Genomic DNA, 12,142 nt, shown 5'->3' on the forward strand with positions numbered 1-12,142 from the left:
ACGGAACTGGCATCTTGTCTGGCTGACCCCACTCCTTCAGGGCCTGGGCACTCCCTCCCCAGATCCCACCATGCTAGGTCAAGGGGAGCGAGGCTGGGGTGGGGGGATGCCCAGTTAGGAAACCATCACCACTCTTGCTGGTGCGCCAAGGTCCTGCAGACCTTGCCCTGCTTTTGAGAGCCTCCTGTCCTCTGGGTACAGATGCCACACACTGTCAGGACTTAGGAGTCTGGGTTCCTGGTCACCTCCACTCTCAGACACAGGCATCCAGATCCCAGGCCCTCCTCCCTCAGACCCAGGATCCAGGCCCCCATCCCCTCCCCCTTCAGACCCGGGAGTCCCCGCCCCCAATCCCTCCTCCCTCAGACCCAGGAGTCCCGCCCCCAGCCCCGCCCATGCCCCTCTCCCCGCTCCTTGCAGCCCCGCCCTGCTCCGCTCACCTCGTCCGCTCACTTCCTCCTGCTCGGATCCTCGTCCTTGTCGTCCTCCAGCGCCGAGCACTCCTGCGTGAAGGGTACGGCTACCTGGGCCGAATGGAAGCGCAGGCGGTAGAGCAGCCGCACCCACTGGCCGAACTTGCGGTCGCGGGTCTCCGGCGGGGCCCGCAACTGCAGGTAGAAGGCGCGGCCGGTGCGGAACTTGACCTTCAGTTGCCAGCGGCTTTCGTCGTGGACGAAGAGCTGGACGAACTGCAAGGGGAACAGCCTGGCGGGCGGAAGGGGCGGCCTCAGCGTCTTACCCTCCCCGGCTTCGCAGCGCCCACCCCAGCGCCCCTCTCCCTGCCCGGAAGGATCCTTTTCCACTCTCTCTGCCTCTTGCATTTTATCCATCCCCAATTTTCTGCCATACACAGAGCCCATCCGTGTCTCCCGCTGGTCCTCCCTCCTAAACGCGAAACTCAGGTTGCTGCTTACTTGAATTTTCCATTTGTATGTTGGATCGACATCGGACACATAAAATGTCCAACAGCCAAATTCCTGATCTTCCGCCAACCCCAAAGCTGCACCTCTTCGTCTTCCCCATCTTAACATCCTCCCACTTGCTCAGTCAGAAACCGCGGGAGGCGACTTTTTCCCATTCTCAGCCAATCCTACCAAATCCTGATGGCTCCACCGTTAAACCGTAGGCACAGTCCGACGATTTCCAAGTCCCTCCACCAGCCGCCCCCGACCCCCGCCGTCCGGCCACCGTAATTTCCCGCCTTCACCCCAGTCTGTTCCCACGCGGCCGCCAGAGGGCGCCAATCAACACCCGCGTTAGCTCAAATCCCTCCCGGGGCTCAGAGTAAAAGCAGAGTCCTCGCCTTGACTACAAGGCCCTGCGGGATCTGCCCGCTTTGTTCCCTCTCTGCCCCCCCCACCCCCACCCACTCTCCTCGCTTACGCGGCTCCAGCCATACTGGTCTCACTGTCCCATAAACACCTGCTAGGCTTGGTCCTACCTCAGGACCTTTGCACAGGCCGTTCCCTCTGTCATCCTCCAGCCATCCCCATAGCTTGGCCCCTTCCTCTCTTAGAGAAGATCTGTTTACAACCTCCAGCCTATATACAACTACATTCGCCCTTGCAGACCTCCCCATGCCCACCCCCATGCCCCATCTGTCTCCACAGACCTCACCCACTGGACAAATTGACATCTATTCTGTCTGCTTTCCTAGTAGAAAGTGAGCTTGAGGGCAGAGATTTTTGGTCCAATTTTGTTCAGTGCTGCTTCCGTAGTACCCAGAGCTGACCCATGGTCAGTGCTGAGTGAATGCTTGTGGAGTATCTGAATAAAGGAATTGCTCAGGCCCCCAGCCTGATTCAAGGTCCAACAAGGCAGTGGAGGAAACAATCCAGACAGGATGGGTAACTTGGCCCAGATCACACAGCAGGGACTTGAAGCCAAGTCTTACCTATGTTCTTAACAACACTGGGTAGCCACATACGACTCCCCTCAGGCCCTGCAAGATTACCTCTAGAAACTGGTCTTACAGACACCCTCGCAGCTGAGCACATGGATGTCCCCTGCCTGCCACACTGGTTGTCACCCCAAGGCACAGGGCACATCAGAGTCCCTCAGTAGGCAACTCGATCTATAAGTATGTTCCCCAAATGGAAGAATAACAGCTGACATTTCCAGAGCGCACACTCTGTGCCAGGTGCTGTTCCAAGAGTTTTACAGACATTTAGTTTATCCCCTGACAGCCCTGGAAGGTGGGCTCTCCTCTTATCCTCATGTTGCCGATGAGGAAACTGAGGCCCAGATGGGTAGGAAACTTGGCCAAAGACAGTGAAGAAGAGGTGAAGCCAGGATTTGAAACCAGGCCGTCTGAAGGCAGCCATTCGTTGAAGGACATTCCCTATTACATCATCACAGCAAGAGGCTGGATGCAAGCTAGGTGTCCATGGGGACGGAGTTTGTTGAATTGTGTGTGTCCAAAAATGGATCTGTGTGCACTGGCACAGAATCACTAAGGGCTGGAAGCTGGTTAGAAGTGAGGGGCTGGGGGATGTGTCTTGAGGCTGAGTTGGCAGAGCAAGCTCAATGATTTTACTTCGATGGTATGTTTTCTCTGGGGCTGGGAGGGGAGAGTGCTGAAGGAGGTGATGAGGGTCAAAACCCCCCTCTCAGCACCATCCTTAGCATCCTTCCAACTGCAGGTTGTGACTCATATGGTGGGATACAATTAGCACTGAAAAGAAAAGGAAGATGGTAGAGAATGTCCCAGTACAAGGTTCCGGCATCAGAATACTGCTTTGTGAAATGTTTTAAACTTATTCGGGGAGGATAAATAAAGGCTGTAAGTGGCATCAAGTTTGTTGAGGTCAGAAGCAGATTCTACCACCAAATGAGTTACATCCAAAATTGCAGACAGGGGCTTCCCTGGTGGCGCAGTGGTTGAGAGTCCGCCTGCCGATGCAGGGGACACGGGTTCGTGCCCCGGTCTGGGAAGATCCCACATGCCGCGGAGCGGCTGGGCCCGTGAGCCATGGCCACTGAGCCTGCGCGTCCGGAGCCTGTGCTCCGCAACGGGAGAGGCCACAACAGTGAGAGGCCCGCGTACCGCAAAACAAAACAAAACAAAATTGCAGACAAAGGATTGTGTGCATGCGTGCGTGCGTGCGTGCGTGTGTGTGTGTGTGTGTGTGAGACAATGTGACTCCATCCTTCCTTCCTTCCTTCCCGCCCTTCCCCCGTCCCCCTTTCTTTCATTATCTGTGAGATGTAGCCAAAAAGTGAAAGCCACCAGCAGAATGTTTCTGGAAATATACTCTATGCCTGTAAATGTCTTGGTATTTGCAGCTGGAGTTGGAGACAGGAGCCTAGGATGGAAGAAAGGTGTATTTTGTGCTATGTGTGTTTTGTACCTTGGAGTGTATTTGCATTACTTTTTCAATCAAAAAAACAAAGACCTGAAGGGGCAGTGTGGAGTGTGGCCCAGGAGCTCCAGAATCATGAGGTCAGCAATCCTGAGGAGCCCAAGGTTCTGATCCCAGGCCACCCCTGACCCACTGTGGGACCCTGGGCAAGTGGCTCCCCTCTCTGGGCCTCAGTTTTTCTTATGGATGGGCCTAAGGGGCCCCACCATATGACAGTAGGAGGTCAGAGAAGAGATGATGTGCATGGTCAAGGGGACGCCTGGCATGCAGTAAGTCCTGCATAAATGGTCATTCTCCTGATTCCTGCCAGGGTGTAGCTGAAGACAGTCCCCCTCATGTCTATCTATCCCTGATTCCTGGCTCCTGTGGATGGCCCTGTCTTTGTTCTCCTGGGTGGACAGTAGCCCAGAGAAGGCTAGCAGCCATCCATGGCTCCTGGCCTTGGAGGTCGTGTGGGTGAAAGGAGGTGCTGCAGGGGGCCTAGGATGCCCAGAGCTGGGGAGAAAGGAGGTCTAGGCTGGGGTGGGGGCAGTCACCCGAAGAGCTGCAGGCGTCCGTTCTCCTTGGCAGGGCCCGCCAGAAGCAACAGGTCTGGGAGTTCCAGGGCTGGACTGGAGGCTGCCACCCCCATGGTGACCTTGTTGGCAACTTCTCCTAACCGGGTCACCTGGGGCCGGGGGGTCAGAGGTTAGAAGCCAGATAGATGGGGGGCGGGATTGGGGAGGGATCAGGAATTTTGGTAGGGTTAAGGGTCAGGAACCAAGTAAGTTAACCACCAAGATGGGGATCAGAGATCCTGGGGTCAAAGGTCAAGAGTCATATGGGTATGAAGTCAGGGAAAATGGACCGAGGGAATCAAAGGCCAGGGTTCATAGGGAAGCAGGAATTTCAGGAGGTGGGCATTAGGGGGAGTGATCAGAAATAGGGCGAACAGAGGTTCCCCAAGTCAGGAGGCCGGGGCTCAGGCCTGGGCTCGGAGGGCCCTGGGGCTCCACACCTGCACGAAGTTGCTCTCAAAGATGGGTAAATCCCGCAGCTGGTCGAACTCGCCGCTCAGGAGATGGCGTTGGAGCCGTCCCGGCCGGTGCGTGGGACAGGCTGGAACCAGGGGGCGTTCTACATGGGCGGCAAAGTTCGCAGGTCTGTTCCAGGAGGCTGGGCCAAGGTCCCCGGGTCAGCCCCGCGCTGAGGGTAGAGGGTTCCCGGCTACCGGTCTCCGTATCGCAGGCTCCATCCCTCACCTGGTTCCCTCACCTGGTCCAACCCCTCCAGGCCCGGCTCCGCCTCTCACCTGCCATCCCACCTGGTCCCGCCTCACCTGCTCCACTAGGGGCCGGCTTAAGCTCGTGCCACCGTTTCATCGCAACGCCCCGCCCCTTGGGGGGAGCGGAGGGAGGCGCCCACGGAGAAAACGGGAGGGCGGGGCCCCGGGCTCTGTGACGTCACAACGCGACGGACCGGGTGTGCGTCACGGAGGAGACGTCCGCGATTGTGGCGTCATCCAAGGGGCGGTGCCCGGAGACCCGGATGGAGCGGCGCCCGCCCCGTGACGTCAGGCGCCGGTAGCGGGCGGGCGCTAGTGCGCAGACGCAAAGAGCCGGCGCAGGCGCACGGGCGACGGGATGCGGGCCGTTCCTCCCGGCGTGCTCTGCGGCGCCCGGCTCACTCCAGCCCTTTGGCTGGTGGGACGGGTCCGAAATGGCCGCGCCCGGCGCTGGGGCGACTCGGCTGCTCCTGCTCTTGCTGATGGCGGCAGCAGCCCCCAGCCGGGCGCGGGGTAGTGGTTGCCGGTCCGGGACCGCTGTGCGGGGCGTGAGTGCTTATTCGCTATGCACATAGGGCGGGGTTGACGGAAATCGTGGGTCTTGGGCCTTTAGGTCGGTTAAGGTGGGAACGAAGTTGCGCAGGACCGAGAGGGAAGACGAGGTAAAAGAACCGGGGAAAGCGAGGCTGCAGTTCTGCGCATTCATGAGGCCGCACAACTGGGAGAAAGCGAGAGGATAGTTAGGAAGGCTTTAGCTCGTGAATATGCATAAGGGGGCGGGGCTCCTTATGGGATTTTGCCATCCCCTTTCTGGGCCTTAGCTAATCCCATTTTGGTTTTGTATTTTTTGCGGTACGCGGGCCTCTCACCGTTGTGGCCTCTCCCGCTGCGGAGCACAGGCTCCGGACGCGCAGGCCCAGCGGCCGTGGCTCACGGGCCCAGCCGCTCCGCGGCATGTGGGATCCTCCGGGACCGGGGCACGAACCCGTGTCTCCTGCAGCGGCAGGCGGACTCTCAACCACTGCGCCACCAGGGAAGCCCCCTAATCCCATTTTGGGATGGGACTTTGGCACCTGGGCGTTGGGTGCGGTGAAAACGAGGCTGCACCGAAAGAGAAGGTTGGGGCAAGAACTTCCTTAACATTCGGACGCTAGGGATCCTCAGTCATGAATATGTTTGAGGAGGTGTGGCCCGGGTGGAATCTTGGCAAATCAGACGTCGGGGTGGCTAAAATTAAAGAGGCGGGGGGGGAGCTCTCGGAGGAGTTCCGCCTCCCGAATATGCATGAGAGGGCGGGATCTTGAGCTCGCGGATTAAAATCTGGAACGAGGTAGCGCAGGCTTGAGGATGTAGAGAGTCAGGAGAGATGTGGAGAGTTGGAGAAAAGGAAGGCGTGGAATCTTGAATGTGCTTGAGAGGGGTGGAACTCGGGCGGCATCGTGGCTATTGGGGCTGTGAAGGTGAAAACGAGGTCACGTGGATATTAGCTTGGGAAGGATGCCTTTTAACTTATGAATAGTTACGATGCTAGGTGTGAAAGTGACCTGGAGATAGTTGCCTTGGAAACGAGGTTCCGCTATTTTGCAGGCTCTGGTTGTCTCTGGCCTGTCCAGATCATGAATTTTCATGAAATGGGCGGTTCCCGGTGGAATAGTGGGCAAGCGTCAGTGTTTGGATGTGGGTATGGAAATAAGGCTCCTGCCGCAGCCTGCGGGTCTGTCTGTCCTGGGGTCCGTGGGTCCTGCCAGACTGAGGGCTCTGATGGTCCTTACCTGGGGCCCTCTCTATCACCTGCAGGCGGGGGCGGAAAGTCGAGAGGGTGAGGGCTGCGGCGCCGTGGGGCTGCTGCTGGAGCACTCATTTGAGATCGGTGAGTCCAGCAACGTCCTGACCCGGACACTTACCCAGTGCCCTGTGTCAGGAACTCGGGTGCCACTCAGCGTGAGATACGCCATCCATTCACTTACAGCTTTGCACTTGGGAGTGTGTTTGCATTACACTGGGGAGGTGGGGGCGGCGGCGAACAGAAGCTCTGTCTTTGAAGACTCCCATACCTGTAAGACAAATGCCAGTTTCAGAAAGGTCGGTATGGCAGTAATAACCTCAGAGGCGACTTTGACCAATTGCCCCATGCCCTTCCCTAGTGGTTAGATGTATTAACTCAAACATCTATATTAACTCAGACATCCTCAGAATAGTCACCCAAAATAGGTGTTAGGGATAACCCCGTTTTCCAGAAGAGGAAACTGAGGCGCAGCGGGATACCAGACAAGGTCCTTTTACAAGTGAATGGTAGAGGTGGGATCTTCTCTAAAGCCAAGCTTAAACTGCCACATTTCAGGCATCCAGACTCCCAGAGCATAGATGTCAGTGTGGCCCAGGGGCTCATAACCCAGTCTGAGGCCTCAAGCTCTGGGGGCACCTGTTTTAAACACTGAAGCTCGGACCCTCTGCAGACCTCCCCAGTCAGACCCTGGCATCTGCCCAAGAAAGCCCGGTGGTTGGGAGCTCCCGAGCTCTGCAGCCCCTGTATTCCATAGCTGGGGAAACTGAGGCCCACTTAAGTCATGTGAGCGACTCTGGGTCACCTGGCAAGGCAGAGGCAGGGCTTCAGAGACACGTGGGGCTGTCCCCAGTTTTTAGGTGGGAAAATGGGGGCTCGGGATGGGGAAGCAACCTGGTGGCTGCGAGGGTTGACGTCCAGGCTCCCGCACAGATGATAGTGCCCACTTCCGGAAGCGGGGCTCGCTGCTCTGGAGCCAGCAAGATGGCACCTTGTCGTTGTCGCAGCGGCAGCTCAGTGAGGAGGAGCGGGGCCAGCTCCGGGTGAGGACGGGACCCCCCGCTTTGCTGGGGCTGGGGGCACGTGCCTCAGAGCACAACACGCGTACTTCGGGGCCTCTGCCTGAGCTGTTTCCTCTGCGCAGCACCCTCTCTTCCCCACGGTTTTCATGCAGTCAGCTCCTCTCGCTCTGCTGGATTCAGCCAAGGTGCTTCACACTTAGTGTAAGATTTGCTTGTGAGGAGAAAGGGATTCCCACGGCAGCATGGTTAAGCAGGAGAATGTTACCTCTCCTGTGGCCCTGCTTTGTGGCCTCCTCCAGGTCCGCCTGGGTCCTCCCTAGGGATGGTGTGGGGCTGGCGGGGGCGGCGGGGAGGTTCCAGGCAGCAAGGTAGAGGAGGGGAAGAAGGAGGGCCAGAGGGAACAGCCGGCTTTGGGGGAAAGCTCGAGAAAGCTGCCACAATCCACTTCCACTCCGTCCCTTTGACCAGTTGGAGCTGCAAGGGAAGCTGGGGACGCAGGCTTTATTCTGGGCGGCTGCGGGCCCATGGGTGCCAGCGCTGTGGGAGAGATCAGGCTGAGGCCCGCCCTGGCCAGCCTTCCTGCGTGGTGCCCACGTGATTCCTGTCACAGTCGCCCACAGTGAGAACTAGCCGCTCATATAACTGGGGAGGTCGGGTGTGGGGCTGGACCCAGACCTGCGGGAAGTGTCCTCGGGACTTACTCTGTCGCTGGGCTGGCCTCTGCTCTCCTCGTGGTGGTCTCCCCCCGGGTGGGGCACCCAGTGGGAGGAGTCTTGGGCTTGGCCGGGCCAGGGAGTGGGGAATGCTGGCTGGGCGAGACTGGGGAAGGGCCTTCTGGTTGTGGGCCCAGTGGGTGTCCAGACCGGGTGGGGGCTGGGCACTGTCCCTCTCACTGCCACCCTCCCCTCTCTGCCCTGCAGGATGTGGCAGCGCTGAATGGCCTGTACCGTGTCCGGATTCCACGGCGGCCTGGGGCCCCTGACGGCCCAGAAGCCGGTGGCTACGTCTCCTCCTTTGTCCCCGCGGTGAGTCGGTGATGAGGTCAGCCCCCATCCTTGCTTTTCCCGCTGTTCGTGCTCCAGCATTTAAGGACCTCGCCTTGCCCTCAAGGGTCTCCCGGGCTGGAGGGGGACAATCCAGTTGGTGGGCCCTGGGGAGGCCGTTGCTTCTGCTGGAGGTTGGCAGGGGGCCATGGAGGGCTTTGAAGGATGCTTCGGGGGCCCTGTGGGGTGGGGAAGGAGGCTTGGGGGGGTGGCTGGTGTCAGCGAGGCCTGGGCAGCAGCCCCTGCTGGCCTCCCTCCTCTCACCCCCCTCCTCTCCTCCCCCAGTGCTCCCTGGTAGAGTCGCACCTCTCGGACCAGCTGACCCTGCACGTGGACGTGGCCGGCAACGTGGTGGGGGTGTCGGTGGTGACATACCCTGGGGGCTGCCGGGGCCACGAGGTGGAGGACGTGGACCTGGAGCTGTTCAACACCTCAGTGCAGCTGCAGCCGCCGGTCCCGGCGCCAGGGTGAGTACGGGTGCGGGGCGGTGGGCAGAGCCAGCCCTGTCCCCGCTGGCCCGGCCTTCCGCTGCCTCTCACTCCGGCCCTGCCCCTCCCCCCACCCTTCCAGGGTGCCGCGGGGTCTCCCGGCCCCTCATCCCCTCTCCCCCTTCTACCCCCACCCACAGGCCCGAGACAGCAGCCTTCATCGAGCGCTTGGAGATGGAGCAGGCCCAGAAGGCCAAGAACCCCCAGGAGCAGAAGTCCTTTTTCGCGAAATATGTGAGTGGGGTTCTGCCCGCCCCTGGCCCCTTCCCCAGCGGCTCCCCCCCGCCATCCTGAGCCCCCCTGCCCTGCTCCCCTTGCCCACGGCCCTCCGCTGGGCCTCCAGTGTGGAGGGCCTGCTTGGCTTCTCTGGCGTGTCTATGCGCGTCCTCCTGGCCCCTGGCTTGAGCCAAGGCCTGGACAGAGGAGTGAGGACTGGAGCCCCGCACCCTGGCCTGCCGGCGTCGGCTTGTGGCGGTGCTCACGGGGCATCCGGTCTCAGCAAGTGGCCGGCCCGGAGCTGGGCAGTGAGGGGGACTGGGGACAGCCCCTCGGGTGCCGCGCTGGAGCACACAGAGCACAGGCAGGGTCAGGGTTGCCTGTTGGGAGGGAGCGCACTGAGGAGGGCGTGGTCAAGGGAGGGGCGGGGTCCGACCTTGGAGGAGGCTGGGACCAAGGTCTGGGGGAGAGGATGAGGCCTGAACCAGGCTGTGAGGCTGGGGTGTGGGGGGCACATGGCAGAGACCTCGAAGGAACAGGGAGGTTTGGAAAGGAGGGAGCGGGTGGGCTCCGCCAGCCAGCCTGGGGGGGGGTAGGTGGAGGGGCTGTGCCGGGAGGTGCCCGGGAGGCTGGGAGCTGGCAGCTGAGGGTTAGCCTGTGCTGCTAGAGCAGCTCTTGAGGCCCAGGGCCCCGGGCGCTGGGGGCGCTGGGGCTGGAGGAGGTGGTCCCACCCCAGGCAAGGGCAGGGGACAGTGGAAGCCAGTGTGGCTGGGCCCTCGGGGCCTCGGGTGGGAGGATGCCGAGCCTGACTGCGCTGAGCGCCGTGTCCGTGGGGCCTTGGTTAGTGTGCCGGGAGCTCCTGATGTCAGGAGAGCCTAACTGCCGAGCTGCAGGGAAACTGAGGCCCAGAGAGGCCAAGAGCTCGCCCACCCCTGGCTCTGCCCTCCCTGATGGCCGCGGAACGCCACAGCTGCCACTGGCCCTGACCTGCGCCCCCCTCCCTCCTCAGTGGCACCTCATCCTGGGGGGGGCCGTGTTGCTCACAGCCCTGCGTCCTGCTGCCCCCGGGCTTGCACCGCCACCGCACGAGGCCTGAGTGAGGACCGAGCCCCCTCCCGCCTCCCCCGTCCCTGCACCCCGCCAGCCCTTCCCCAACCCGTAGTGGAGTAGGGGACCTGGGCCCCCTTCCCTCACTGCCTCCCCTCACGCTGGCCCCCGCCTTCCCCACCCTGGGCCGGACACTGCTTATTCTCCCCTCTCTTCTTTCTGTCTCCGTTTGTCCGTCTGTCCTTCTGCCATCCTGTCTGGCTCACAGTGGATGTACATCATTCCCGTGGTCCTGTTCCTCATGATGTCGGGAGCACCGGACGCCGGGGGCCAGGGTGGGGGCGGCGGCGGCGGCGGAGGCGGTGGCCGGTGAGGGGCCCAGGGTCCGTGAGTGCCCCGTCCTCTTTACCTCAGCGGACGCCCTTCCTGCCCAGCGTGCTCGTGTCCTTGGTCATCACAGGAAGGATTTGCCGGCCCCTCCTGTCTCCCCGTCGCATGAGGGTAGGAGAGCGCCCCCTCCCCAGGAGTCCCTTCCCTCTGAGCCTTGGCGTCACTGGTGGTGGAAGGGCGGCGGGTTCTGGGTCCTGCTGCACCCCGCCCTCCCCTGTGGCCCCGCTGTAGCCCCAGAGGCTTCCCTTTGCCACAGGATAGAGCCCAAGCTCCTGGTCCAGCTCTGACCTCACTTCTGGTTCCCCCCACCCCACCCCCTGAGGCCTGCAGTTTGGGAACATGCCTAGTTCTCTCCAGCCGCTGTGCCTTTGTCGTGGTCTTCTCGCCCTGCCTGGCCAGGTTAAATGATACCCCTAACTTGTCTGACACTGGATTGGGACACCAGCCTCCTGTCTGTCTGCCCTTGAGGGCACCCTGGGGCTCCTCGCAGCCCAGAGCTGGCACAGAGCAGGGGTGGGCTGGCCACGGGTGCCCCCTTTTCCATCCCTCCGTGCAGCCCTGTCCCCTGTTTTGGCCTATATCTGCCCACGGCTGTTAGTGGGAGTTGAGAGTTCCTGCCATCAGGATGCCAGGCCCTCCATAGGCTTCTGGGCTTGAAGAAGTGATGTTGAAAGTCAAAACAAACATTTAGTGGAGTCAGGGGCCAGATGATGTAAATAGAATCCCTTTCCTGGCCTGGGTATCTTCCCTGGGACTTTGCTGGGTCCTTGCTATCTATCTCCCCTTCTCCTTTTGTCTGTTTAAAAACATTGACAAGGCAACATATTGAAATAGGTAAACATTTTGGAAAGTTACAACTTGCAGCAACCCAGTGCAACTGTTGACTTGGCTAAGAGGCGGTCAGGATGTACCGGCACTGCTGAATTCCCCTGGTCATTGTGTGTGCTCTTCAGAAACACCAAAAAATGGCCGCCGTTGTCACGGTAACAGCTGCGTCAGGCTCCACGGTGTCTGTATAGCAGTTTATTAAACTGTCCCCCAAACGTTCAACGTTCAGCTTGCCTCCTGCTTTATGTGGTTATAAATAGCGCGACATCGCGGCTCTGTCGCTGATCTGCCTGTGATGTGACTTTGAATGACTTCCCGCAGACTCGTGACTCGAAGTAGAATACCAAGGCAGATTAGAGACGTTTTGTGAACAGGGGAAACAGCCGAGGAAGGTGTGCAGTGGAGCCTTGTCTCCGTGATCACTTGATCATTTTAGTCCATTTGTTTTCCCTCCCGGAGTGTCTGTGCGGACACCAACTAACAGGAACATGTGCTCTTTCCCCCTCCTCGTAGCAAAAGTACCATGTTCGAGGTTGTACACTGTCCCGTGCTTGCCACTTGCCTCGTGCGCTGTATCTTCTGCAGTTCTTTCCTTGCCCAGAGAGTGGCCTCATCCTTCGTGTGCCGCCAGAAAGGGACGTTACGCTCATTCAGCCCGCTCTCCTCCAACTGACTTTCTCACGAAATGCACACGTGCCT

The 12,142-nt window shown here is 60.1% G+C and overlaps 2 protein-coding genes across 4 annotated transcripts; one reads left to right on the forward strand and one right to left on the reverse strand.

Moving 5' to 3' along the window:
• Positions 1 to 449: 449 nt before the first annotated feature.
• Positions 450 to 4,723, reverse strand: GARIN5A (golgi associated RAB2 interactor 5A; the record flags this gene model as incomplete). Its single annotated transcript, XM_082863506.1, has 4 exons — positions 450 to 705; positions 3,899 to 4,029; positions 4,360 to 4,517; positions 4,681 to 4,723. The coding sequence occupies 4 exons, from the start codon at positions 4,721 to 4,723 to the stop codon at positions 450 to 452; spliced, it is 588 nt and encodes a 195-aa protein (XP_082719632.1).
• A 253-nt stretch (positions 4,724 to 4,976) lies between these two features.
• Positions 4,977 to 11,671, forward strand: EMC10 (ER membrane protein complex subunit 10). Of its 3 annotated transcripts, none has more exons than XR_014327049.1 (8): positions 4,977 to 5,174; positions 6,424 to 6,496; positions 7,343 to 7,452; positions 8,352 to 8,456; positions 8,760 to 8,941; positions 9,103 to 9,196; positions 10,494 to 10,726; positions 10,872 to 11,671. XR_014327049.1 is itself a non-coding variant. In XM_082863495.1 (8 exons), exons 1-7 carry the CDS (start codon positions 5,061 to 5,063, stop codon positions 10,272 to 10,274), a joined length of 765 nt encoding a protein of 254 aa, XP_082719621.1. In that variant the 5' UTR covers positions 4,977 to 5,060; the 3' UTR covers positions 10,494 to 10,565. The 3 variants fall into 3 exon arrangements, 2 of the variants coding, with proteins under 2 accessions (XP_082719621.1, XP_082719620.1); XM_082863495.1 differs by lacking the exon at positions 10,872 to 11,671 and adding an exon at positions 10,188 to 10,274 and having other exon boundaries at positions 10,494 to 10,565; XM_082863494.1 differs by having other exon boundaries at positions 10,494 to 11,671.
• The last annotated feature ends 471 nt before the right edge of the window (positions 11,672 to 12,142 follow it).

Source organism: Leucopleurus acutus (genome assembly GCF_964270905.1).
Source record: "Leucopleurus acutus genome assembly, chromosome: 20".
Classification (NCBI taxonomy): Eukaryota; Metazoa; Chordata; class Mammalia; order Artiodactyla; family Delphinidae; genus Leucopleurus; species Leucopleurus acutus.